The sequence below is a fragment of the Salarias fasciatus genome, chromosome 10 (genome assembly GCF_902148845.1).
Source record: "Salarias fasciatus chromosome 10, fSalaFa1.1, whole genome shotgun sequence".
In the NCBI taxonomy this organism is placed as follows: Eukaryota; Metazoa; Chordata; class Actinopteri; order Blenniiformes; family Blenniidae; genus Salarias; species Salarias fasciatus.
In genome coordinates, this window is record NC_043754.1 from 19,108,734 (window position 1) to 19,134,442 (window position 25,709).

General features: G+C 43.0%; 4 protein-coding genes across 7 annotated transcripts in view; 3 read left to right on the forward strand and 1 right to left on the reverse strand.

The window, feature by feature from the left end:
* The first annotated feature begins 3,139 nt into the window (after nt 1-3,139).
* On the forward strand, nt 3,140-3,815 carry gng8 (guanine nucleotide binding protein (G protein), gamma 8). Its single transcript, XM_030100366.1, has 2 exons — nt 3,140-3,223; nt 3,687-3,815. The coding sequence occupies exons 1-2, from the start codon at nt 3,140-3,142 to the stop codon at nt 3,813-3,815; spliced, it is 213 nt and encodes a 70-aa protein (XP_029956226.1).
* Nucleotides 3,816-4,331: 516 nt separating this feature from the next.
* On the forward strand, nt 4,332-7,296 carry tmem45b (transmembrane protein 45B). Of its 2 annotated transcripts, XM_030100364.1 has the most exons (6): nt 4,332-4,488; nt 5,345-5,542; nt 5,625-5,831; nt 5,966-6,150; nt 6,583-6,725; nt 6,992-7,103. In XM_030100364.1, the coding sequence occupies exons 2-6, from the start codon at nt 5,353-5,355 to the stop codon at nt 7,101-7,103; spliced, it is 837 nt and encodes a 278-aa protein (XP_029956224.1). In that variant the 5' UTR covers nt 4,332-4,488; nt 5,345-5,352. The 2 variants fall into 2 exon arrangements, with proteins under 2 accessions (XP_029956224.1, XP_029956225.1); XM_030100365.1 differs by lacking the exon at nt 4,332-4,488 and having other exon boundaries at nt 5,353-5,542; nt 6,992-7,296.
* nfrkb (nuclear factor related to kappaB binding protein) lies at nt 7,203-14,970 on the reverse strand. 3 transcript variants are annotated; one of them, XM_030100359.1, is made up of 26 exons: nt 14,878-14,970; nt 14,438-14,582; nt 14,150-14,351; nt 13,927-14,054; nt 13,662-13,833; nt 13,384-13,488; nt 13,235-13,308; nt 13,076-13,157; nt 12,790-12,985; nt 12,571-12,682; nt 12,354-12,480; nt 12,196-12,273; nt 12,037-12,113; nt 11,894-11,940; nt 11,727-11,787; nt 11,455-11,629; nt 11,243-11,349; nt 11,030-11,153; nt 10,815-10,894; nt 10,482-10,672; nt 10,116-10,386; nt 9,856-10,029; nt 8,292-9,023; nt 8,038-8,144; nt 7,816-7,951; nt 7,203-7,722 (listed from the first exon to the last, which is right to left on the reverse strand). In XM_030100359.1, the coding sequence occupies exons 2-26, from the start codon at nt 14,561-14,563 to the stop codon at nt 7,582-7,584; spliced, it is 3,825 nt and encodes a 1,274-aa protein (XP_029956219.1). In that variant the 5' UTR covers nt 14,564-14,582; nt 14,878-14,970; the 3' UTR covers nt 7,203-7,581. The 3 variants fall into 3 exon arrangements, with proteins under 3 accessions (XP_029956219.1, XP_029956217.1, XP_029956218.1); XM_030100357.1 differs by having other exon boundaries at nt 10,482-10,675; XM_030100358.1 differs by having other exon boundaries at nt 10,482-10,675; nt 14,438-14,571; nt 14,877-14,902.
* Nucleotides 14,971-15,859: 889 nt separating this feature from the next.
* The window catches only part of LOC115395293 (ryanodine receptor 1-like), a 43,157-nt gene continuing 33,307 nt past the window's right edge, over nt 15,860-25,709 (forward strand). The window contains exons 1-22 of the mRNA XM_030100764.1: nt 15,860-15,907; nt 20,673-20,792; nt 20,877-20,975; nt 21,200-21,274; nt 21,367-21,445; nt 21,519-21,631; nt 21,716-21,815; nt 21,899-21,995; nt 22,204-22,278; nt 22,350-22,506; nt 22,587-22,751; nt 22,915-23,036; nt 23,155-23,341; nt 23,440-23,575; nt 23,675-23,770; nt 23,995-24,113; nt 24,210-24,343; nt 24,435-24,676; nt 24,817-25,009; nt 25,121-25,337; nt 25,406-25,510; nt 25,603-25,706. Of these exons, the coding sequence (XP_029956624.1) occupies nt 15,860-15,907; nt 20,673-20,792; nt 20,877-20,975; nt 21,200-21,274; nt 21,367-21,445; nt 21,519-21,631; nt 21,716-21,815; nt 21,899-21,995; nt 22,204-22,278; nt 22,350-22,506; nt 22,587-22,751; nt 22,915-23,036; nt 23,155-23,341; nt 23,440-23,575; nt 23,675-23,770; nt 23,995-24,113; nt 24,210-24,343; nt 24,435-24,676; nt 24,817-25,009; nt 25,121-25,337; nt 25,406-25,510; nt 25,603-25,706 (2,783 nt within the window). The remainder of the gene's footprint in view (nt 15,908-20,672; nt 20,793-20,876; nt 20,976-21,199; nt 21,275-21,366; nt 21,446-21,518; nt 21,632-21,715; nt 21,816-21,898; nt 21,996-22,203; nt 22,279-22,349; nt 22,507-22,586; nt 22,752-22,914; nt 23,037-23,154; nt 23,342-23,439; nt 23,576-23,674; nt 23,771-23,994; nt 24,114-24,209; nt 24,344-24,434; nt 24,677-24,816; nt 25,010-25,120; nt 25,338-25,405; nt 25,511-25,602; nt 25,707-25,709) is intronic.

Below are 25,709 nucleotides of genomic sequence, written 5' to 3' on the forward strand. Positions count from 1 at the left end.
TAGATGGTAGATAATGTGTTGGTTTGCTCCTTCATGCATTCAGTTTGAGCACAATCAGGAGAAATCTCCAGCCTGGAGCTGAGTAAAATAAAAAAAAGTACAAACTTCTAGGTGTCGGGCCTTAACATCTGCTTGTGACAGTCATGTCATTTTGAACTCTGCACCAAAAACAGGGAACTATGTTAATATGGAATAATAAATATATCAACGAAACACAATACAATACAAAGCCTCTCTGACTTTCAGTGTTGGCATCAGTCGTAGGATATATTTTTTTAGTCATCTATTTTTGCATTTTTTGCTTTTATATTTTTTAGGTTACAAAAAAACATTTTATTGTAAAAATTCTGGATTCACAAAATACTGCTTTTATTTGGTGTGCCTCTCAGATTCCTTCCAGTTTTGCTTTTTAACATTACAATAACAAAAATGCAGAAGCCAGAGGCCACAACTTGATTACAAAACCTGCAACTTTATGTAAAAGTCCACAACATAAATACAAAAGCTGCAATAAAGCTACAAAAGTGCAAGGTTTGAATCCCAAGCCACAACAAAACTCCACAGACATTTCCAAGTCAGGTGAAGCTTACTTTAGGTACTTCACAACGATGTGGATGAGGCTATGAAGATGTGTGGGTGTGACAGTGAGCATTTGAAGATGTGATTTCCTTAAATGAGTGGTGTTTATTACTTAAATTAATGTAATAATTAATGAATACCTTAAGAAGTGATACTATAAGGTTAGTAAAATAAAGTGTTTTGTGAACAGTGAAGCAAAATCAACTTCTCTGAGGAAGCCAAAGTAAAATTAGTAAAAGTATCTGCAAATCCTTTAAATGATGGTTTTCTCTTATCAGTAGTTTGAATTTATTATGATTTGGAGGAGTGTGTCTCACACGATGGAGCAACAGGTGAAAAGAACGAGAAAAACTGGTTTGTGCTCAGTGTGAGACGGCGAAATATAAACCATGCTGGTCATCCAGGAGAGCGGCAAATCTCTCAATGCACCAAATTTTATCTTTATTTCCCATCTAAGAACAATGGAAATAGGATACCAGTCATTTGATAGGGAATAGTGTCTATGGCTGCTTTGATTGTTCGACTGCATGACAATTACAATAACATTTACTTATTACAGAGTAATTAATTGAAATAGTCATTTAAAATGTCTTTTTTAGAGAAGAAAGATGTTCAGTCTGTAAGTATAGGAGAATCCTTTGGATCATCTATTTCAGGTTATTGGTTAAAGTAAAAAGCATCTGGCTTGTATTTTAGTGAAATCTGAATAAAGATGCATGTCTGTAAACGTGTAAATCAGTGGTGAAACAGGCCGAAGCATGAATGTTTCCTGATAATGATTCAGTTTATAAAGGAAGTCAGACATGTCAGGGTACTGAGGAAACAACAGCTTCATATTGAACAGAACTGAATGATATTAATGTGAAACTCTTTCTCTTGGTGACAGAGGTCGGTTTGGTTAAACAGTTACTCTTAACTCTCATATGATCCCATAATCCTCCAGAAAGAGACGCCAGCTACCACAGGAAAACAAATGTTAATGAGGCGCCTGACATTTAACTCTATAACGCTGCCACTTTGCCTCCTGCTGCTCTGTGGAATAACTGTCTGCTCCACAGGAATGACTGACAGATGAGCAAAACTATCCTGTGGTCTGGAGATAAAAAAAACTGTCACCTGGACACAAATTCAGTCTATTTACAATTCTCAGAAATTCAATTTCTTTGTGTGGGATAAAGGGATATATTAAGGGACAAAAAATATTATTTTTTCGTGATTTAATCAGCTACTTTTTGCACTTTTCTGCAATTCACCCCTTTTAAAAAGTAGCTTTTATGAATGCATAATCTTAACAATAATAGCCGCCACATCTGTCATTTCTATACTTCATTTGTCAATTTCTTTCACAGAAAACATTTTTGTTGTTGCAGTGATGCTCCCAAACAATTGCTGACAATGAAGTATTGTTCTCAAAGATTTAATTGCAGAAATTAATACCATGGGGGGGAACATCACCTGATCTCTTGAGATTTTCTCATTAGGTGTCTTTGCAATAATATCATCAGGTATCGTGGCAAAATGGATGATATCTGATCTTTACTGTTAGCTACTTTAATTATTTTTGCTATTTTTTATTCTAAATAGGTGTATCAGATCACAAGCTCAGGTGAGCGAGTGACAGAGACTCAGGAGATGAAGGTCACGCCACATGTTGCCTTGAACCGCTGCACAGAGCCCATCCTGGAGTCTGAGAGGCTGGTAATTATCTGAAGGAGGGGACCGACTGAAGCCTCCCTCCTCATCTGTGCCATTAATCTCATTCCCTTTGGTGCTGCTGGTTGGTGTGGTGGACCCTTTGGAAGGCAGGTGAACTCTGATTTTAGGAGCTCAGAGGTCGCAGTCAATTCTTTTGGTGAGTAGATCTTTATTTATGACAAATCTTGACAAGTTATTTTTATTGTTTTTTTCCACAACTTTTGTAAATTGACATGACATAAAAGTCAGATTACTCCATATGTTTGTATATATGTGTGTTTTGTGATACTAGAGTAAATCTCACTGCCATGTAGAAAACATTCCCCATTATATTTCTGTATCGACTCTGAGACACTCCCAGATGTTTCATTGTTTCCTTTTTTGATTTGCTGCACTTTAATCTCACTTTTTTTTTGCACATGTGAGCAAAACTAACAGCAGTCAAGTGGAAGAGTGTGAGAACAAGTGTCAGCAGTAAGTTTCAATGTGCAGTTAATGTCAGGCATTTTCTGGGGGAGCAACATGTTAATGTTAGGTGTATTTACACTCTCAGCTGGCGGATGCCCCCCTCGGGGAGGGCTGCTCTGCCTCCGCTCCCCTGCCCTCCTCCTTGGAGACCCTCCTCGCACCACTCGCAGCTGAGACCCAGTGAGCAGAATTAACAAGCAAATTGAAACAGTCTCTAACCACTGGCACATAATTATTCCCTCACTGTGTGTGTTGTGTTGTGTGCGCTGTAACAGCACGCCTGCATTTTGTTTCTTTCTTTCACCGCGACTTCATTTCTTTATCAGTGATGTGCACGGTTGTGTCATGCCTATTGTTTGCTGCAGAGTGGATGACTGTATAGAGGAAAGGGGACAAGATGTCAAACAACATGGCCAAGATTGCAGATGCACGGAAGACGGTGGAGCAGCTGAAGCTTGAGGTCAACATAGAGAGGATGATGGTGAGTCAGCATCATGTGGAGACACGAGAAAAGCACTGTGGGACAGTTTGGCAGGTTATAAACACTTCACTGCCCTTTTGTTGTCCCTTTATCTCATGAGAAATCTACTTTCCCACGTGCACATTGTAGAGTTTTATTGATATTTTTAATTATCCTTTCAATTTTGTATTGCAGATGAATAGTATCAGTATGGATTGTTGCATATGGTATAGATTTTCTATCAAACTGCCATCCGGACATACATCTTCTATGACAGTTTGCACCTATAGGGTCATAAGAAAAGCCCCCCAACCACTTTTTGGTTTTTTTTTTAGTTAGGCCACTTCCATCAAAACAAAAATAATTTAAAATCCATCTTATTGAACATAACGCACATGATGTTTTTTCAGGGATGTAAACTGAATCAGAGGAAGTTTGTTTTGCTTTTATCCTTAATGACTAACCTGCACATTCTGAACTGCAGGTATCTAAAGCAGCGGCGGATCTGATGTCCTACTGTGAATCCCATGCCAAAGAGGACCCTCTGGTGACGCCGGTGCCCTCATCAGAGAACCCGTTCAGAGAGAAGAAACTATTCTGTGAAATACTATAATCCTAATCCTGAGCATTGGATTTACACATGATGGCGTCTGATGTGAAATATACTGTCAGCTTTGATAGCAGATATTTGTTGCGTTTCTTTCTGATGTTCCATTTCAACTAAAGGTGATACTGATGAGCAACTTGACCTAAAAATCACCTCATGATCAGGATGATGATGGTAATAAAGATTTATTGAAAAAGAGTACAAAGGTCATTCCTCCTAGCGTGCACTGCTGCCTTCCTTTGTGCACACAGCTTAATTATTAACCAACTTTTATCTGGGCCTCTCTCGGCCTTCTTTGTCCTTGAAACTTATTGGGCTATTTTTAATCAACTGATTCCATGGTGTTAAAATGAGTAAAAAAACAGCGTTTGGGAAGTCAACATGAACGCCTGAGGAAGAAGGCAGGCAGGCCTTTAGATGAGGCGGTTTCCACCTGTTTCCAAGGAGGATGTGTCTTGGCTACTGAAACCAATGCAAATTCAGGGCGGGGCTTTGAGATATGCTGTGCAGGTTAGAGGTGCAGACAACAGGTGTGTGTGTGTGTGTGTGTGTGTGTGTCTGTGTGTGTGAGAGGTTGACAGCAGGTGTGTGTGCTCAGTTTACACGCGCCACAGAGTTCTCATTTCAACAGGTGCCAAGATTCACAAATTCTCTTTGAGGATTACTACAGAAAAATAAGGTATGAGTTGTTTTTTTTTTTGTTTTTTGTTTTTTTGCCAGTAACAACCAATAGAAATTATTTCTTTATTTGCCATTTTCATTTCTAGTGAGACAGCTTTACTTTGCTCTTCACGGCTCAACAGTTGTAGTCTTGAAACGCCACAAGTAGGCCTGCTTCCAGGTTTGCCTTCCAACGTTTCGGCCACATACGTGGACGTGTACGAGGACATAAAGTGAAAGAGCAAATGTTTACTCTCTGTAACTGAAACAGGGCGAGTCAAGAAAAACTTGTCTGACCGTACAGGTGCATCTCAAACACACCCGGGCCTCATCCCGTGCTCTCTGAAACAGACAATTTACAAATGCTATACAACTTTAGAGGTGTTTTAACCACCATTAAATAGATAAATATGTGGGTTTTTACAGGGTTAGGTGAGAGACATTGTTTTCCTGAAAGCACTGTTGAGCTTTTCTGTTTTGTTGCAAGTAGATTTAGAAGACGTTGTTTAAGCAAACTGTTAGATTTGAATAGTCCTTTGTAAGGCAAATGAGGAACTGCCTTCTGTATTAAGGGATATAGTCCTTAGATCAGATCAGATCAGATAAAATACAGGTCACACTGGCAGGTATTTATTGTTTCCTCATCTCAACCGTGTCTCAGCTGTGTGGCGGCGAGCCCGGATTAGACTATGTTCATGAATTAGTTATGTGACTACATAATGACATTCCTTTTGGAAATAATCCTCCTGTAGCATTAGATTACTTCTAATCAACAGCATGAGGCACAACTTTAATCCAAGTTACTTTTCTTACAATGACAACCCTATGTTAACGTTAAATCTTTTTTTTCCCCCTCATAATTTTCATGTCTTCAGGCCTAACAATGGCCAACTTTGGGGGACATGCCATTCCGGGCTCTTTCTTCCTTCTCTTCGGCTTCTGGCTAACAGTGAAACACATTCTCCAACACTACTGGAGGACCAATCAGCCCAAAGGAAGATGGAGAACGCCGCCTTTCTTTAAAAGGATGGATTATGTTGAAGGAGGATTCCAAGTCTTTGCTTCATTTGTAGGTCAGTTCTTCTTCAGAGGACCTAAAACCCGTCGTTGCCTCGCCTCGCCTCGCCTCACGTCTCCGACGCTGTCTTTTCACAGGCATCATGGTGGAGCAGTTTGTGGTGGACGGGCCACACGCCCGCCTCTCCAACGGCGACTCATGGGTCAAGCTGATGAACTGGCAGCACAGCACGATGTATCTGTTCTTTGGGATTTCTGGATTGGCGCTGGTTTGCAGCACGAGATTCAAAGGCCTTCCCACCGGCGTGGACCGCTTCGCTCTCTCCTTGGCTCTTTTCGTTGAAGGTGGGGGGGGGGGGGGGGGGGGGGGGGTTGGATTTTAAAGGGATGAAATTGTTTGTCAAAAGGCATCATTTCGTAACTTTGTAGAACAAATATGTGCATCACCTTAGCAACTTGTGTCTTTCCTCATCATCCAGGCTTCCTGTTCTACTACCACGTGCACAACCGGCCCCCTCTGGACACCCACATCCACTCCCTGCTGCTGGTGGCTGTGTTTGCGGGGTCGGCCAGCACCATGCTGGAGGTGTTCATACGAGACAACATCCTACTGGAACTCTTCAGGGCGTGCATGTTCATCCTGCAGGGCTCATGGTTTTACCAGGTGACATACAAAACAATGAAATAAAAAAAAAACTTTGAATTTCGATGGCATGGTGCATGTAAGACAAGGGCAAATATTTCTGACGTTTGTCAATTAAATTCAAGATTTATTGCACATAAATTGTAATATTTCAGTAATCTTGTTTACTTATAAAGGCTAAGCCATATAAGTGTGTAAAAACTGACAAAACAAGTTGCTTTTCAATTATATTCCATACTTTTGAGATGCACCTGTACACTAATCCTTACCAAACCATAACACAAACACTAAAGAACTCCAGCAAAACTGTATTTTTCTTTAGTTATGAGCAGATTTTAAGGGGTATACTCATCATAATGGCAACATCTACTCAGTCTGCAAATTTCAGTCATGTCTGTAATTGGTTGTCAAGAAATGTTTGAAACGTAATTGCTCTTTCTTTGTCTTTTTCAGATTGGATTTGTTCTGTTCCCCTTAAGTGGACCAGAGTGGGATTTGACAGACCACGGCAACATGATGTTCGTCACTATGTGCTTCTGCTGGCATCTAGCCACGGCCCTGCTGTTAGTCACAAGCACCTCGGGTCTCATTTGGATGTAAGTATCACATCATCTGTCTATATCGTTTGGGAAATCTTTGTTTTTTGCAGGTTCATGCAAACTAGGAAATACTGACAACAAAGAGGAAATTTTCTCTGCTACTTCAGCGTGTGATCTGAAACATATTCTGCCGGGAAAAATGAGCTATCAGAGCAGAATCTGTATAAAACAAGACATTGTGTCTGTCCTTCACTTTTCCAACTTGATTTAATTTAGTCTTGCAGTGCGCATAATATATATTTCTTGCTCTTGTTTCTACATAGCACCGTGAGCCGATGCTCAGGAAGGGGGCGCGACGTTGAGATCGGCATGAGGAAAACATCCTCCAATTCAACCTCACAGAAAGGTTTGCTCGAAGAGTCTGACGAAGAGTGAAGGAATCTTCGCAATCCTACTGAAAATGAAGAAAGTGTGTGCAAAACTGTTCAGCATAATGTGTTTTTGTTTATTCACAAGAGAAATGCAGACACAATACCAATTTCAATGATGCTCTTTACTGGATTGTTTGTAAAATAAATGTATATATGCTAACACAAAGTTTCAAGTGCGTGTATTAAAAAAAATACACCCATTGAAGAGATGAAGTCAGTCACAGCATATTAACAAACATGAAACATTTAAACTCAAACTTTCAACAACAACAAAAAATGCGTGTTTATTTCCATTCTGGACAATTCTTGGGACTTTTTTGATGTTTGAATTCGTGAAGCCTTTAAACCCATCAAAGGTTTTTTGAGTGAAGTCTGAACACAAGGTCATCTCATGGACTGAGAAGAATTCGGTTTCTGACTTTCAGTCAGAAAAGTACGTGACCCTGAAATCTTGTGAACAAAACAACTTTGAGAGTCAAACGTCACTGCTGCGGCGCTGGAGGAGGATCAGGTGGACATTTAGCCGAGGGCGTTGTAGTGACGACAACCGTCGAAACCGACTTGGGGGAGCCTGTTGCTATGTGCTGCTGGAGCTGCTGCGCCTGGACTGTTTGAATCCGAACCTGAAGGAAGAGAGAGATTCATTCATGATCCAGTTAAAAGCACAGCTGTCTGATACGATCAGAGTTATAAGCTGTGTTTGGCAGCGTATTCACCTGTGTGGCCTGTCCTTGCTGCTGAAGCTGCTGGAACTGTTGTGCCGTGACGAAACTGACCGGCTTGTTTCCCGCGATCAGCTTGGTGCCAGCGGGCATGGTGGTCAGGATGATGTTCCTGCCCAGGCTGCTGATGCTGCTCGGGAAGCAAGGGAAACGACTCAGAAACCCACCAGAATTAAACGCACCGGTGAAACGGTGCAGCTGGAACCCACAACTTACTTTGTATTGAGGCTTCCTTTAACAATGGGCGTGGTCACAACGCTCTTGCTTTTCAGGGGTTGGTTGAGGACAGACAGAGGCACAGTGATCCGTGCAGGTAGCTTTCCCTACGACGTTATCAAAGCAGAGGATCAGTCCCAAGTCAGCTGACTATCACAAGATACCGTTGAGTGTTAATTAATAACGTAGTATGAATCAATGCAAAAAATAAAACAAACTTCACAGATGTCACAGGGAGTGAATGTGACTCTTACTGTTGGTGTGGAGACGACCGAAGCGGGAACCTGTCGCACGGTCGCCGTGGCCGTTCCCAGCGTGAGAGGAGAGCCCGACGCCCCGGGAGCCACGGTGATCCCTTTAGCGCCGGCCACAACGCTGGCAGCCATGGTCACCACGTTCGCGCACGTGGAGGCCGTGAGCGGCTTGCTGCCGGCGGCGGTCGTCATCGTGATGGTCTGACCCTGCTTCTGAGGAATGACGCCCAGGCCGGGCATTATCCGGATGGTGGCGGCGCTTTTGTCGGGCGAGGACACGGTGGAGAAGGTCCTGGATTTCTGGTCGGCCACGGACACGGCCAGGGTGGGCATCAGGCGTATGGCCGTGTCTCCGGCGGCCTTCAGCAGAGTGGAGGCGACGGGGCCCGCCTTGGTGGTCTGCGCGTCACCCGAGCAGGACGTGGCGCCGGAGGCGGAGGACGGCGAGGGGTGGGGCGGCGTCACGTGGAGGGTGGCCGAAATGCTCTTGCTGCCCGTGGCGGCGGTGCCCAGGAAGTCGGAGGTGAGCTTCACGGTCGCTACGGGTGACTTGGCGAGAGTCGCCATCATGTCCGGGGTGATCCGCAGCACGGTCTGACCTTTGGCGTCCGTGGTGATGGAGGACGGGGGGAGGCGGAGGACGTCTTTACCCTGGATACGCAGATTGGTCGCCGTTATTGGAATCCCTGCTCCTCCTGGGGTCTTCATTCCCAGCTGGCCAGTGATAGAAACCTGTGAAGGAAACACAAGAGACGAACCCACTGATGAATCATGATGACACCCAGTGTTGGAAATGGGTACTGCAATTCACATTCCAATAAGAGCAATGAAAACACAGATTAGTAGCAATTACTGAAATATTAAAGTTACTCATTAATCTATGGAGTTATTGCCACTTAAATAACTCACAAACATCTGGACTTTGGATTTCTTTAGCTTGGATCACATTTATGAAAGCTTGACTTTGACCACCATAAACACAGTAACGACAACCCGCAATCAGGACACATCAGTTGATGAAACACAAAACAAAGTAAATGTGCAGATATTGAATAAATATTCAGCTCAGAGAACAAAGTACTTTTTGATAACATCTTACAACAGGATCCATGAAACCTCACATTTATACAGTTTAAACACTGAGTCATGTATAAACAGAGGAGTTCTTGAAAAGATTCTTTCTTTAAGCCAGCTCTGCATCTCGGTCAAATTATCCTGGCGTCCTGTGCTCTCTCGAGCATTTATTATCAAAAAGCTCTTTAATGCTTTCTCCTGGTTTGACTTGCCTCTGCTCGCACAATTCCTGTCGGTCAGAGAAACAGTTTGTGTTGATCTCGTTCATTTACTAGCTGCAGCTCTTTGTTTCTGACAGGCCTCCCATCTGGTTCTGCGCAGTGAGCACGACCACTCATGTGAATGCACAAATAGATGCTCCGCAGAGCACAAGCTGTACTGTAGTGTTGCACGACGTCATTTATTTATGTCTCCATTTCAGGGTACAGTATCTGATTCCACACGCATTGCAGACGTTCTCGCAGCCCAGAGTTCCCCCAGACTGCTTCACCTGTTTGATGTTTGAGCCGGCCACTCCTTGCAGCACGGCCGGGGAGGCGGGGTTGTTGGCCGGGCTGCCGGGGGATCCGGTCTGCGGTTTGGTGACGGCCGACACGGACAGAGTGGTGGGAACCTGCACGGGACTGCTCGCAGACTGACTTCTCAGAGGCACGGAAACCACGGCCTATTCAGATCCGAAAATGCAAACAAATGGTGACGTGGCCGCATCGAAACAAACCCTCAAGTTGACCTTTTTTTTGCTTTGTTTACCTGCGAAATGCCCTTGGCTGCCACCGACACCGGCATCCTGATTTGGTGCGGGCTCTGGTGGACCAGCGTGGCCTGTTGACCCCCTGCAGAGGACCCCAGACCGGGCTGCGCCGACACGACCCGGACCTGAGGAAGGGAGCCTGTGGCCAGGTGGCTGACGATCCGAGCCGCGTGCTGGGACGTGACCGGCTGCGAAGCCGGCGGACAAGCCTGGCTGGTGGGCAAGAGGGTTCCCAGCTGGGGCAGCGCGGGAGGCGACACAAGGAGAACTCTGCGAAGCCGCGAGAGGGGAAGGAGGAGAGTCACTTTCAGACCGAACTGCATGCTGAACATCTGAAATGAAACACAGACACACGTGACACTGACCCTGGGCTGGTTTTGATGGCGTCCGGGATGACGGGCTTTGTTGGCGTGGTGGCTGTGCAGGGCAAAGGTGACTTGGGAGTTCCAGGTGTGTTTGGGGTGGGCGTTGAAGGGGTCGGTGACATGGGGTTAGAGCCCATATCCTGTCCTGCTTCCAGACATCCCGGCGTTTTGCCTCCATCTTTACTTCCAGTCTTCTAAACCATAGAAATGAACAGATTTTCACAGACAGAGCAGAATGATTTGGTTTTTTCTTCCCTTGTTTTGTTGATACAACAGCTTTAAAATCTGGGTGGTAAATGCATGACTTCATGCTGTAAGAGGAAATGCACTCACAGGCTTAGATGCAGGTTTTGGCTTTTGCTGCAGAGCTTTTCTTGCTTTTGCGGCTGCAGCTTGAGCCTGGTGGATCCGCTCTGGATTGAACAAAGACAACAAGACAAATGTTTCCCTGCATAAAATTTCAAAACATGTTGCCACTTAAAAAAAACAAAAACAAAAAAAAACAAAACAAAACGGGGTTGTATGCCATCAGGTTCATTTGATCGTACCAAATTCCTCCTGACTGCGATGGCGGTGCAGATAAATCCACAGTTTGCGGCCGATGTCGTACTTCACACAGGGATCTTTCTCATAGTGAAGTCTATCCAGAGCCCCACTGACAACAGTATTCACCTGGAGAGACAAAAAAATTCACTGGAAACACGTTGAAGTGATGTCAAATGAAACGCTGAGAGATTAGCTGAAGCAGAAGCTTCTCATACCTGCGCGCTCGTGACGTCTGGAGCAAGAAACTGTGAGTCTTTCAGTAACTCGCAGATCTCTGCCCTGGTTCCTTCTCCATTCGGTAGCCTGGCTGCCGCATCGCGCACTGCAAGGAGAAGTACGAGGACAGAAGTGAGAACTGTGACATTTCTTTTTTCCACCCTTGCAAGAACTGACAGTCAAACGATGGAACGAAACGATGAGTTCTCACCCAGAGAGAGGATGGTGACATATGGAGGCCGGTCTGAGCGCAGCAGCGTGTGCTCCCTGGCTTTGTTGAGGGACATCTCCTTGTCAAACACGCCTTTGACAGGCCCCACCACAGACTCAAAGCCGTGCATCCTGAAGGTGAAAGCTTTGTGCGGTTGGTTGTATCGCTGCTGCTCCTAATGAAGAAGTGGAAAAATGCAGGCTTAGAGTCGGTTGTGCCATCAGGCAACAAGATGTGAACAGTGCCGTTATATTTCATTTGGAAAAACAAACCTGGACTTGAAACACTTGTTTCTCATCTCCGGTGCTCGGACGCACCACATAATCAGTTGATCTGCGTGAGAACAAACAATTACTTCTGACACAGAAACTCATTTAGCAAAATAAAAAGTAGCTTTATTTATTCATACTTCAGTAGCCCTTACTTAATTGATACTTACAGTCTTGGCGTGGGAGAAGTCATCTCTATTAAATCTTCACTTTCTGTCTGTGTCATTGGGGAAAAAAAAAACCAAAAACTTATTTCATAAGAACAAAAAGGAAAACCTTTAAAACTGCACTAATTATACAAATGTGATACTACCTTCACAACAAAGTCTTTGGAGTCCAGCCACAGCTGACAAAGTGCGCTGAGATCTTTCTCTGTATCCTGTGCAGAACCTGAGAGAAGTCGTGGACATTAATTCCAGGCATCTACTTACCTGCTAGGTTCCCCCCGCCCCCCAGAGTTGACCTGTCTTACCGATCCACCTCCACTGCTGTGACTCATCAAGAAATTCCACAAATGGAGAAAAGCCACTGGGCAGAGCCATCATGCCATCTAATCAACAAAAATAAAGAACCCGTACATTAATGCCATGCGTGGAAAAGATTTCACTGTACACAGTGGCCGCTGGTTACCTTTAGTCTCTCCCGCCAGAAACTGCAGTGCTTGAAGAACTAATTCAGACCAACAGGAGGCTGAAGAAAACCAGACATTGAGGGTACTGGCTGGAGACGACTGCCACATCTGAACCTTGTCCTCCAACTGAAGGAGTGAAACGTTTGTAATTTATAATGCGGTCAGAAACAAGACTAGTTTTTCGGATGTTTGGGAGAGGAGCAAACAAGAACTCACCATGGAGGTACTGGCAAAACATTCGGTCCGTAAGATAGTTTCCAACAGGCTGAAGAAACTGACGGCGATTTCCTCGACCGCAACCGGGCTGCTCTGACACTCCTCCACAACTCTGCATAAAAATGGGTTCAAAACATATTCTCACACAACAGGAGAGTTCTTTAATATATGATGATCCCACTGGGGATATAACCAAGGAAAGAATGGCTCAAAACGTACTCTTCCTTAATGTTAGAGAGTGGGGAAGATGGTGTGTCCGGCATGGAGTTGATGATGTTCACCGGTGGAGCCGACGGAGCGTCTGAGGGTGCGAGAGCCTCACACGGATCCTCCGATTCCACTTTTATTGTCTTCAGTTTCTTTTTCCTTCTCTCATCCTTTATCTTTCTTTTCGGCAGAGAAAGTTCAAACAGGGCTGGAAGATTAAAAGAAATACATTAAGAAGTCGAAACCAAAAATCTAGGAAAGAGAAAATAAAGTTACCATTTTGAATATTTTCACTTACGCATAGTCCCCTTACGACCAATATTTGCTCTAGAGAGTATGTCTCCCAGGTGAATATCAGAGGTGATCAGGTCAGGATGGTCCTAAAGGCAGCAGTTTAGAGTAATTATTGAATGAATAGTTCAGATCATGTTTTATTTTTTCCCACATCATAACTTACTGGTTGTCGCTTCCTTTTCTCGCGATGATTTTGCAACATGACTCTCAAGTCCTGTTCCCCGAGTTCTATTTTTTCTGTCAAGGAATAAGATAAACTTATATTTTCTGGCCTCAGTCATTGGAGAAACACGCTTTTCCTGAATCACTGACCAGTGGTTTTCATGTCTTGTGTGAAGAGGCTGGGAAGAACTCGAAGTGAAACGGTGGGTGTTGGAGAGGACGGGGACTGAGGCGCTGGAGTCCATAACGATATGTCTACAAGCAAGAAGTTCAGAAAAGGAAATGGCAAGATCAAATTTAGAAAATGTAAATTTCTTTAATGTTATTTTGCAGTTATTTTAATATTCAGCAGGAGAACGAAAATGTTATATCCACAGAAAAAGAATTCCAAATTAAAACATATGATACTAATTAAAGAAACTCCTAACCGTCGTCATCAGACGAGGCGTTGCTGTCTCCACACTCAGTTTTGACCTCCTTCAAAATGCGGCTCAGCCTCCGTCTCACCCTTGGTTCTCGCATTTCAGCTTGAGTCTTGTTCGGCAGGCGTCTCTTCGGTGGGAAGTCCAAACCATTGTGCACTGCAAAGTCCAGAAGCTCCTATGACAAGATGATTCATTAAGACCGATTAAAAGTCAGCGTGGATTGCTCATCAAAACTATGGAGAGAAGAGAGAGAAAGCAAAGTAAAAACCTTTCTGGAGACGAGGATTTGCTTTAACAGTCGGTGGTAGTATTGCTGAAGGGAGTGTAACTGTCTTTTCCTCTGGGACTTGGCACACAGTTGTCTGTATTTGACCACTTCAGGATGGAAGTAGCCATCTAGATTCGTATAAAGAAATTAATGGTGAGAAAGAGCTTCAAAAATGTATTCAGGTTCACATACACGTATGTGATTGTGGTTAACAATGGAGCACCTCTGAAGAGTTTCTGTGCAAGATGAAGGGGGTTTCCAAAGTTAAAATTTCTGTTGTTGAAAAGGTCACTGATGGTGCTGTCCTGCTCCCCAGTGTTGTTTTCAGGAAACTCGGGCAAGAACTGACGAAGATGCTGCTTTTGGGAATCTGACAGCACCTCACTCCAGGTGCTTTCACTCATCACGGAGAAGAAGATTTCAGGCTGTAGCAAACACAAACGAACAAACATAGTCTGCCGATAGTGCAACACTGCAAACGGATTTACGGACGGACGGACAAATTACTCACGTCTTCAAGCAGGTCTTCTGGCAGACTCACTCTACAATTCCCCAGCATGCACTCCTCTGTAATTTGTCCACTGTTTCCTTCTTTTGGATCAAGAGGATCTGTCAGCATGTGTGCCAGTGCATCCATGTTGGCCCAATGTGCACGGCTTTTAATTACACAGAGAAGAACAATGCGTCAAGGTTCTAGCAGTTCCTAAAATCAGCAGACTCAAAGCAAGACGCATTTCCCTGCAACTCGTTTAACTGTCGGCAAGTTTAAGAACCAAAGTCAAACCATTACAGAGCTAAGCTAACGCATCTGCTATTTGTGTGGCTAACGCAGCGGGAAGGCTAACATCACGGAACAAATAATACACTGCTGTGCAGTAATCTGGTGAACAATCATAACAGAACAAACAATACAGGGCTGGTTAAAGCCTGATGCGTGATAACTAATCTTACCTCACACTGCTTTTTGTTTTGGAAGTAAGAGGGAATTATTTTAGCGATGCACAGTTTTCTTCTTCGTTGGATAATAAGGCGGAAACCGGAAGTTGTGCTGCCTATGGTGGCCGTTCGTGACATAATTTCATTAGATTAGTGTTTTTTGCAAAAATATCCTTAATGTAATCACGTCTAAAACCAATTGCACTTTATATCTAGTGTAATTACGATTTTTATTGAAATGTATTGCTTTTTGTGACCAATTTCGTCATTGCTAAACAAGAATGCAATAAATCGACACTGTTTCTTATATTTTCCCACGTTTTTAAAGATACGTCCTTAAAATCTTAGGAAAATCGCAAGAGTTAACCCTAGAAATCAAGAACAAGGTAAGTTTATTTCTGAAACTATATTGTTCACAGACAAATTCAGCTAAATACCTTAGTCTGCTTTTGTTTTAAAGTTTTAAACATTAAACATAGAACATTTGTTTTATGACTGAAATTGAGCAAAAAAACCCAAAAACAAATAAACAACAAACTCATTTATATGTATACCTTAGTCTTGTCTGTTCAGTAAATTATTTGTTTTAAGTGTCATTTCAAAGTGTGGAATACAATGTGACTACCTTTAAAGGACTATGACATACAACTGAACACAATACCTGCTGAAAATATCACCAAGTGACAGCAGTATTCAGGTTAAGTTCATTTGCTTCATAAATCAATGTCCCAGACACTGTCTGAAGAGTTGACATGCTGCCTCACTTCTGTCATCTTGCTCCACCTCTTTGTGATGCTGTAATGAGCAGCTGTAATGAACAGTCAATCCCTCTGGCTCATAACTCTGCCTGGCAGAGGCAGGGGGGGACACACGCTGCCCTTCAGAAGTCTTCACCAGCACCGTCCCACCCTGTGTGGTGGGCATACAGACATCACTCAGCCGTCAAGCTAAAGCTTTCCCGTTTCTCCCAGGGTTTTGATTTTAATGCCTCGTGAGGATGGCGGAGGGTGCAGACGGAGAGGAAGAGATCCAGTTCCTGAGAACAGTAAGTGATGCTGTTTACCTCTTCTTAAACTGTGCTTGTTGCAAGTTTACTCAGTCAACAGTGGATGATAACATGTGTCTTGAATGTCAAATTATTTCTTCATAAATCACAAAAGCCAAATATTGAGAGAGTTGGGTGACTTTGTTTCACTGAGTGCAGATTGACATGGACAGGTGGCTGGTTTTGTCTGCATTGTTACCTATTTATATCCCAATGGATACTTGATATACTACTGTTGTCACAGACAAGAAACCCCCCGATGCCAGGTGACACGTTACACACTCACATGAGCCAGATTCCATAAAACAATTGGGAGTGGTTACTTATCAGTATAACATTTCGATACAGGAAGCACCGTGTTTATCGTGATGGACATTGTTTACTTTGAGTAAACAATAACTCAAATGTGTATATTTTAATTGAGTTTGCTTTCAGGTCCCATTTGACTAAAAGCGTGGCACATTTGATTGAGGCAGTGATTATGACACACTAATCTAACATAAAGGAGATTCTTCTGATTAGGTTAGTGATGAGGTAACTTTATCAGTGTTTGTAAATCCCAACAGACTGATCATGTGTCTGCTGTGGCCTCCTTGACCCACTTATATTCATCCGGGGATTTCATTTCACAGTATTTTGATGACGATTGATCGTGGGTGACGTGGTTTTAAGTTTAAGCAGAAACCTCAGGAGACCCCTCCTCCCTCCGCCCTCCTGTCAACACTATGTTGTCATATTTGTCTGGGTATTTATTTGTTTTTATCCTGAAGATTTGTTGAGCCTGGCTCTTTGGTTGGAGGATTAGATTAACCTCTTGCTGAAGAACGGCGGTTTTCCACACACTGTGGTGTTCTACTTTGAAATGAACTTGCCATATGCTCGTCGGAATCATTTTATTTTTACAGCAATAAACACAGCTGGGTTTCAGGTTTCCTTCTTAGATCTCTCTGCCATGGCCTGCAGAAGGGCATTGTGGCCTTGCAAGATGACTGCTGTAATGTAATGCTCTTTATTTGGATGGTCAGTGTTGATATTTTGCTCATGTCCTACATAGTGCTGCTTGATGTTGTTTCTGAACCCTGGTAACTGAAGCTCAACTCAAACCACACACGAGTGATATGTTCACTGCTTCAGTCTCACTTCTGTTAGTGTTGACCATTTAATAACTGCTGTTTTCTTAATTTTCTTTAAGAAATAAACGCTCTACATGTATTCAAACATGAAAGAAATGTTAAAATTCAGTGCGTCCATTCACATATCCAGTCTTGCAGCTTCTTATTTCAGAACTAAATTCCTGAAGATAAGCCTGAAGTTTTTATGTGACATTGTCTCTCCGCCTGAAACTCAGCACTAAGTAAAATATGTTGACAATGTGTCATTAGGTTACTGGCAGTCCGACGCCGTTCACTCTGAACTCTGCTCAGTTCTATATTTACTGTGTGAGCATTAGCAAGTTCAAAACTCGGCCTATTTCAGCACCTGCTTACTTCAGTCCATGTGGGAGCTTTACAGTTAATGTGCCTGCAGGGTTTCTTATCAGATGCTATTTTCAAAGCACTTCTCAAAGTGTCTTTTTTTAATTATAATTTTTATATATCTTACATGGGAAAAAAATCACTTTTCCTGACTGCGATGTCAAATGGTTGTAACACATAAGTAAATGGATCTGACACTTCACTCGTGCAGCTGTAGACTGAGCCCGGTGAAGTGGATATGTCTGCTGTCTGAGTGTTGTATTCTAAATGTAGCTGTAGTGCTGCTGTGGTGTATTGTTAATACACCTGTCATACATGACTGAACCACTGTGGCGTAAGACGATTTTAATAAATGATGGCAGCATGGATCCAAAAGGATAACCGCATCCCAAGCCTAAAGAAATAATCAAGCCAAAAGAGGGACAACAATGAACAAATACGGAAGTAACACTTCCTGCTTTCCGTACCCGTGAGTGTAATAAGATGCTTAAATGAAATATAGTAGCGCACCAACTGTTGATGTGGGTCAGAATGAAAAAACAAAAACGAGGTTACACAACAGAAGAAACCCCCTTTGTGCCTCTTTAGCACAGAGGTGTCAAACATATGGCCCACAGGCCAAAACTGGCCCACCAGAGAGGTCAGCGCCCCCTGCAGTGTGACCTTCCTCACACAGCATTACAATGACGTAGGCATTGAAAAGTGATGGAGAATCATTTTAGTGTTAACTTGTTACTTCTGTGAACAAGACTGTCACTTCTTATTATTTTGGATTAAAGTCAGTGAGATGCTATGGTGACTCACCACGCTACCTGTACACAAAGCTGGTGCTGTTTGGTGACATTTTGCTGCTTTCCAAAGTACGTTTCATGATTTTCAAGGTAAAATCAGTGGCAGGGCACCGGAGGCGACTTTGGACGAAAACACAGAGAGACAGACCAACTAACAGGAAATCGGAGTACCTAGAGAAATACACACATGGGGAAAACATGCAAATTCCACACAGAAAAACCTGCTCTGATGAACACTCGTGACCTTTCCGCGAACTACTACACCACCGTACGGTCTTACATGTTATACCATTTACAGAAAGTTTTAATAACAGTAACTACTGTTCTCGATCTGTCATCTGGTTTTCACGCTGCTTCAGTAAGATTAATGAGATTAATTTAACACTGAAACACAGAACTGAATATGGATGACCAATGGGCAAGAGATCTGTGAGACTCTAAGAGATTTTTGTTCAGTTAAAGCAAAAGGTATTATCTTTGGACATACTTATGGAACAGTATGGCTCTGTCTGTGTATTTGTTCACATAACATTACTCTAAACCTTCTGATTGTTTTTGCTTCATTGACCTAAAAGCTGTGGGTTGTGTAGGTGTGTGTGTGTGTGTGTGTGTGTGTGTGTGTGTGTGTGTGTGTGTGTGTGTGTGTGTGTGTGTGTGTGTGTGTGTGTGTGTGTGTGAGACCAGGCTTTATATATTTACCTGGATTCACAGTGAAGCTCATTTAGCGCTGATATTAAAGATAATTGTTGCAGCATTTTAACTAATTCACATTTAGTACACTCATCTGAAGTGTCCACTAGTTTGACTGCACAGCAGAACAGAGCAATACACACCTGTGCAACCAAACCAATGACTCCAGGTTTCAATGTAACTCATATATCAAAAGTATATCTATAATTTTTGGTCATTTTATCTTAACATGGACATGTTTACATTCTCACATGTGATTAATCGGAGTTATGAATTAATCAAATTACACAGTAACACATTTGAAAACACCAAAATTTCAAATATTTGCCTACTTAACAAATTTACTAAATGTCTCATTGAATCGATGCGGTGTTGGGCAATTAGTTTCCTCCTGACTGTCAAATCCCAAATATCTGCAGCTTTCCAGAAAGGGATGTGTGAACAGCAGGTGCAGCAGCCTGAAATAGAGAGCTGAGGGGGACCTTGGAGCCAGAAAGGGGGAGGAGGGATTAGATCTGGACCAGTGACAGACTGAGTAATAGGACACATGAAAGTGAAGGTTAGGGAGTTGTGTAGCAAATAAACCTTTTTCCTTTTTTTTTTATTTATAGTGATTATTATTTGCAATAAGATTCTGTTTTGGTTGATCGTTCTGTTTCAGACCATCTCCATTTGAACTAAGTTTATAAAAACCGTCTTTGAGTTTGTTATGAGATACAGTCAACACATCTACATTTGGCGTGTTCCTTTGTCACTTCTTGGTATGTTGGCACCTCTAAAATAGTTTTGGTCGTAATGCACGCCTCACAAATATAGCAGAGTCAATGCAGAAGTGTATTAGACTTGTCTATAAAATCTGAGAGTTTCAGAGAGTGCATCAATCAACATCGTTTACAGGCCTAAGGAGTGGCTGAAGGTAACATTTGTTGCTAATCGCATAAAAGTGCCAAATCAAATTTAGTTGGATTCACTTGACTCATGCATATCTGAGCATATCTGAAAGTGTAATAACAAACCAGGGAAGAATTGTTGTTAGAGGATTGAAGCTTTCTGAGAAGATGTGGAATTTTCTTTTCTACAAATATGTATAAACACAGTTGCAAAGTTATGTACTAAGCCAATTATGTACTAACATGTCAATTGCATAATAAAATAGTTGATCCAATGATGCACTAAGTTATTATTTCATGCGTTATCATGACAGGTTCAATGTAAAAAAAAATCTTTGCAAAATGTAATATTTGCAACTGATAATGTAATGAATATTTAGCTCCCTACTTCGGTGGATCTGTTCATGTTCCATGTTGTATGTTGAAGCAGAGTGCCAATATGGTGCTTGTACAAATGCGTAAAAACAGTGAACTGAATTGTTTAACAGTGTCACGAAGAGATGCTGTAGTAAAAGTTACTACACCATTCACTTTTCCTATATTTGAGAAGCAAACTGCACTTAAAATGCAAAAATAGATAAATAGGTGAGGATTTTATTAATGCTATCTCAGAAACAACCACGCAGTAATATGATAACGTATTATACCCAAATCTTGACGTCATTTGGTTGCTACACCTGTTCCTGTCCAAACAAGCTAATAATTTAATGCAGTGGTAAAATGTTTTACTTTCAGATCATGAAAAAAAAAAAAAAACATAAAAAAAATTGCATCCTGATTTACTCATATTTCCAGACGGTCCAAATCATTATTTGGCATTCCAATTAAAAGTCAGGTTCCTTTCAGACAGTTTGGGATTTTTTTTGTCGTGTGTCGCGCAGAAAGACCACCTCACTTTGACGCTGCCGTGTCGTTGCAGGATGATCAAGTGGTGCTCCAGTGCACCGCCTCTATTCTCAAGGAGCAGATCAAGCTTTGTCTGTCATGTGAAGGCTTCGGGAACCGCCTGTGTTTCCTTGAAACCACCTCAAACGCTCAGGTAGTGAGGGGGAACGGTGCTCATTCTTGAGAGTTCAGTATTGCTGCTTTCTCATCGGCTTCGCCGGTTGCTTTTGTCTTGCAGAATGTCCCACCAGATCTCGCTATCTGCTGCTTCATTTTGGAGCAGTCTCTGTCTGTGCGAGCGCTGCAGGAGATGTTGTCCAACACGTCTGTGGATGAAGTAAGGCACAAATAGGAGTACAGCTTGTTAAACAATTGGAATGTATGATCTTTCTGATTGTCTGTATCCTTTCTATCTCAACTCTCAACTGTAGGCGGTTGACCTGGACAAGTGGGTATGTCTGTCTGTTGCTACAGCCTGACCTTTCATTATCTATCTTTTCAGCCTAATTTATTTTTTGGAATGTGCTTTTAAATGCTTTACTGACTATCTCTTTGTTCTAGTCATCACAAGGCGGAGGTCACCGAACGCTGCTCTATGGACACGCCATCCTCCTGAAACACACTCACTCCAGCATGGTGGGCACATTCACAGTCAACCTGATCTTTGCTATTGCATCGTATCGTTTTCCTGCAAGCAGCACCCCTCACATTTTGCCTTTACGCTGCAGTACCTGAGCTGTTTGACGACTTCGCGCTCACTCACAGACAAGCTGGCTTTTGATGTGGGCTTACAGGAAGACTCCACAGGTGCGTCTGAGCTTCACGCCTCAATTCACCCCAAATACACCATATTTCTGTACTCATAGTGTGTTGGTGACAGGGGAGGCCTGTTGGTGGACCATCCATCCAGCCTCGAAGCAGAGGTCTGAAGGTGAGAAGGTGCGGGTGGGAGACGACCTCATCCTCGTCAGTGTTTCTTCGGAGCGATACCTGGTAACGGGGACTGCTTTCACTTGCAGCTTCAGTGAGTATTTGCTTTGTTATTCTCTCTAATATAACTACCTGCACTCTTTTCAGCACCTGTCCTACGCCAGCGGGGACCTGATGGTGGATGCGTCCTTCATGCAGACACTGTGGACGATGACTCCTGTCATGTCGGGATGTGAGCTGGCCGAAGGTTTGTAGTTTTGTTTCCACTAAGTAAAGTCTCCTTGTTCCTCAATACTTCCTGTCTGTATTAACAGTGTGCATCTGCTCTAGGCTTTCTGACTGGAGGGTACGTGCTCAGGTTGTTCCACGGTCACATGGACGAGTGTTTGGCAATCCCAGCAGCAGACCAGGGGGATGACCAGCGCAGGTAAGTGACACTGTTCAATGAACTGCAGACTTCCTTTTGTAATTATGAATTTTATATCTTTATCAAAGTTTTTTTTTATCTGTTGCCAATATCATAATATGTAGAAATATCTCTGATATTGGTTTAAGATTGAACTCTTCTTTTCATAAGTCTTTAATATTCATATGTGACAAGTAGGCCACAAGACTCATTGATTTGTTTTCTCCAGAGTTGCTCATTATGAGGGAGGAGCTGTTTGCAGTCATGCACGATCCTTATGGAGACTTGAGCCGCTAAGAATTGGGTAAGTGTCGCGGTCGGTTTTTCATTGGCTTTGCATTGTGCCGATGCTCATTCATTCATGCCTGTCGGCAGCTGGAGCGGCAGCCACATCAAATGGGGCCAGTCCTTCCGGATACGCCACATAACAACAGGCAGATACCTTTATCTGGACGAGGAGAAAGGGCTTCTGCTGGTGGATCCAGAGAAGGCTATTTCCAAGATGACGGCCTTCTGCTTCAGGATTTCAAAGGTTTTTATAATGCAAAGACAACTATCACTCTGCGAAAACACAAATCTATTTATTTTAAACAATTCTTATTTGGACTACAGGAAAAAATTGAAGTGACCCAGAAGCGAGACGTTGAGGGCATGGGTATTCCTGAGATCAAGTATGGAGAATCCATGTGCTTCGTGCAGCACGTTTCAACCGGGCTCTGGCTCACATACGCTGCTGTGGACGCTAAATCTGCACGTCTGGGTCCTCTGAAGAGAAAGGTGCAAGCAGAATTATATTTTCAGGAGACATAAAATAGTAACTCCAAAATTAGTGCTTCAGAAATAAATGAACAACATATCTGATTCAGCTGTTACTGTATGTATCTCTAAGTGTCGGGAGTAATTGTCTGTATGCTAAAGAACGACTATCTTAAATTTAAAGGCCATACTCCACAAAGAAGGCCACATGGATGACGCGCTCACCGTTGCTCGGTCTCAGACTGAAGAGTCTCAGGCTGCCAGGATGATTTTCAGCACAACAGGACTCTTCAACCAGTTCATCAAGTACTCGCATTTCTTTTACATTTTCACATGAATTATTATTAATAGTAGTGTTTTCTTGACTGTACATGCTATTTATCACTGTATTCCTTCATCTCCTGTGTTCTTTACATCCCTCCAGGGGTCTGGATGCTCTGAGTGGGAAAAACAAATCTGCCAATCCCCCATCTCTGCCTATGGACACAGTGGTGCTCTCCCTGCAGGACCTTATTTTCTATTTCCGCCCCCCTGAGGAGGAACTGGAGCACGAGGACAAACAGTTCAAACTTCGATCCCTGAAGAACAGACAGAATCTCTTTCAGGAAGAGGTTTGTCTGAAACATCCATGAAAACAACCGATTTCAGGATGATTATTTCACCACTTTATTTTTTGTATTTTGTTGTTTATTACTCCTATGTTTTATAGGGAATGATCACTCTCGTTCTGGACTGTGTCGACCGACTCAATGTGTACAACACAGCAGCCCACTTTTCAGAATACGCTGGAGAAGAAGCTGCAGAGTCGTGGAAGGAGATCGTAAATCTACTGTATGAGTTACTGGGTATGTGAATTTTATGATGCCAATGTTTCACTCTGGCTATGCAGCTTATATACTGTATATGCCAAACTGCATTTTGTCTGTCTGTTTTTTTTTTTATAGCTTCTTTGATCAGAGGCAATCGTGCAAACTGTGCCCTCTTCTGTGATAACCTGGACTGGCTGGTCAGTAAACTGGATCGTTTGGAAGCATCTTCAGGTATCTCAACCACCTCAAAACATCATGGCTACAATTCACATTTATTTTTACTGTCTTTAAAAGAGCTTGTGTTGGGTTTTTTTTCTAACTTCTCACAGTTTGTTAAGAAATAACTATGGTATGTGACGTTGTAATGAAGTTGACTCTTATTTGCAGTTTTTTCAGGCACTTATAACGGCGCTGTCAGTGTTCATGTATATGTGTGACGTCTCATGTTTTAACAGGGATCCTGGAGGTTTTGTATTGCGTCCTTATTGAGAGTCCAGAGGTGCTGAATATCATCCAGGAGAATCACATCAAGTCAATCATCTCTCTGCTTGATAAGCATGGACGCAACCACAAGGTCAAAAATCCCAAACATTTCCTGAGCTTGTAGCGAAAACTTTTCAACAGAAAAACTGCTGTTTTCATAAATTACTCTTCGTCTTTTTTGGTTTAGGTCTTGGACGTGCTCTGTTCTCTTTGCGTGTGCAACGGCGTGGCGGTGAGGTCAAATCAGAATCTGATCACGGAGAATCTACTTCCTGGCCGCGACCTCTTACTTCAAACCAACATCATCAACTATGTGTCCAGGTGGGTCTTTTTGTGTGAGTAAACGCCTTCACCTCTGAGCTCCATCACTGAAGCTCCTCCCCTGAGTATCAGTTCTCTGTTCCTTCTTTAGCATGAGACCCAACATTTTCCTTGGAACTTGTGAAGGATCCACTCAGTATAAGAAGTGGTACTTTGAGGTGATGGTAGACCACGTGGAGCCGTTTCTTACAGCCCAGCCGTATCACCTGCGTGTGGGTTGGGCTCTGACGGAGGGATTCAGTCCCTACCCCGGTGGGGGGGAGGGCTGGGGAAGTAACGGAGTTGGTGATGACCTTTACTCCTACGGTTTTGACGGACTTCATTTCTGGTCAGGTGAGCAGTCGTTTGCATGCACTTAGCTAACGGCGTCTCCGACACATTTAAGCTGCTTTTGTGCATTTCCTTTAATTAATGCTGTTCATACTGTACATAATTGATTCATGTCTTGCTTCGCTTCCTCAATATGTTTCCAGGCCGTGTTCCGCGTCACGTTGCTGCGCCCAATCAGCACGTCTTGGCTGCAGAGGACGTGGTCAGCTGCTGTTTGGACCTGAGTGTGCCCAGTATCTCCTTCCGCATCAATGGCCATCCTGTCCAAGGAATGTTTGAGAACTTCAACTTGGATGGGCTGTTCTTTCCTGTCGTCAGCTTCTCTGCAGGCGTCCAGTAGGACATTGGGAATTATTAAAGAATTAACTGAAATTATTTATATTTTTGTCTTTTGTCATAATAGGCTTTCAAAACTTGACAAAAAAATTTTCCTCCTCTAAATTCAAGGCTGCGTTTTCTTCTCGGAGGCCGTCATGGGGATTTCAAGTTCCTCCCACCTCCTGGCTATGCTCCATGCTATGAAGCAGTGCTGCCGAGGGACCGACTGCGCATCGAACCCATCAAGCAGTACAAGCATGACTTTGATGGTGTTCGTAACCTGCTGGGCCCGACTCAGTCTCTGTCGCATACAGCTTTCACTCCGTGCCCTGTGGACACGATTCAGGTACGAATCTACCTCGGCTGCTTTTCATATTTATCATTTATGTTGCACTGATGTTGTTGTTCTTTCAGATCGTCCTTCCTCCTCACTTGGAGCGAATTCGAGAGAAGCTGGCAGAAAACAGTCATGAGCTGTGGGCTGTCACTCGCATCGAACAAGGGTGGACTTATGGACCGGTTAGTATTTTCCTGACTCTCACAAATGTATTGCTTTGACCACTAATAACTTCCTAAAATAAAAAAAAAAATTGCACCTTTATATATTTAAGTTTCGTGATGACAACAAGAAGCTGCACCCGTGCCTGGTAGATTTCCAGAGTCTGCCTGAACCAGAGAAGAACTACAATTTAGCAATGTCTGGAGAAACTCTGAAGTA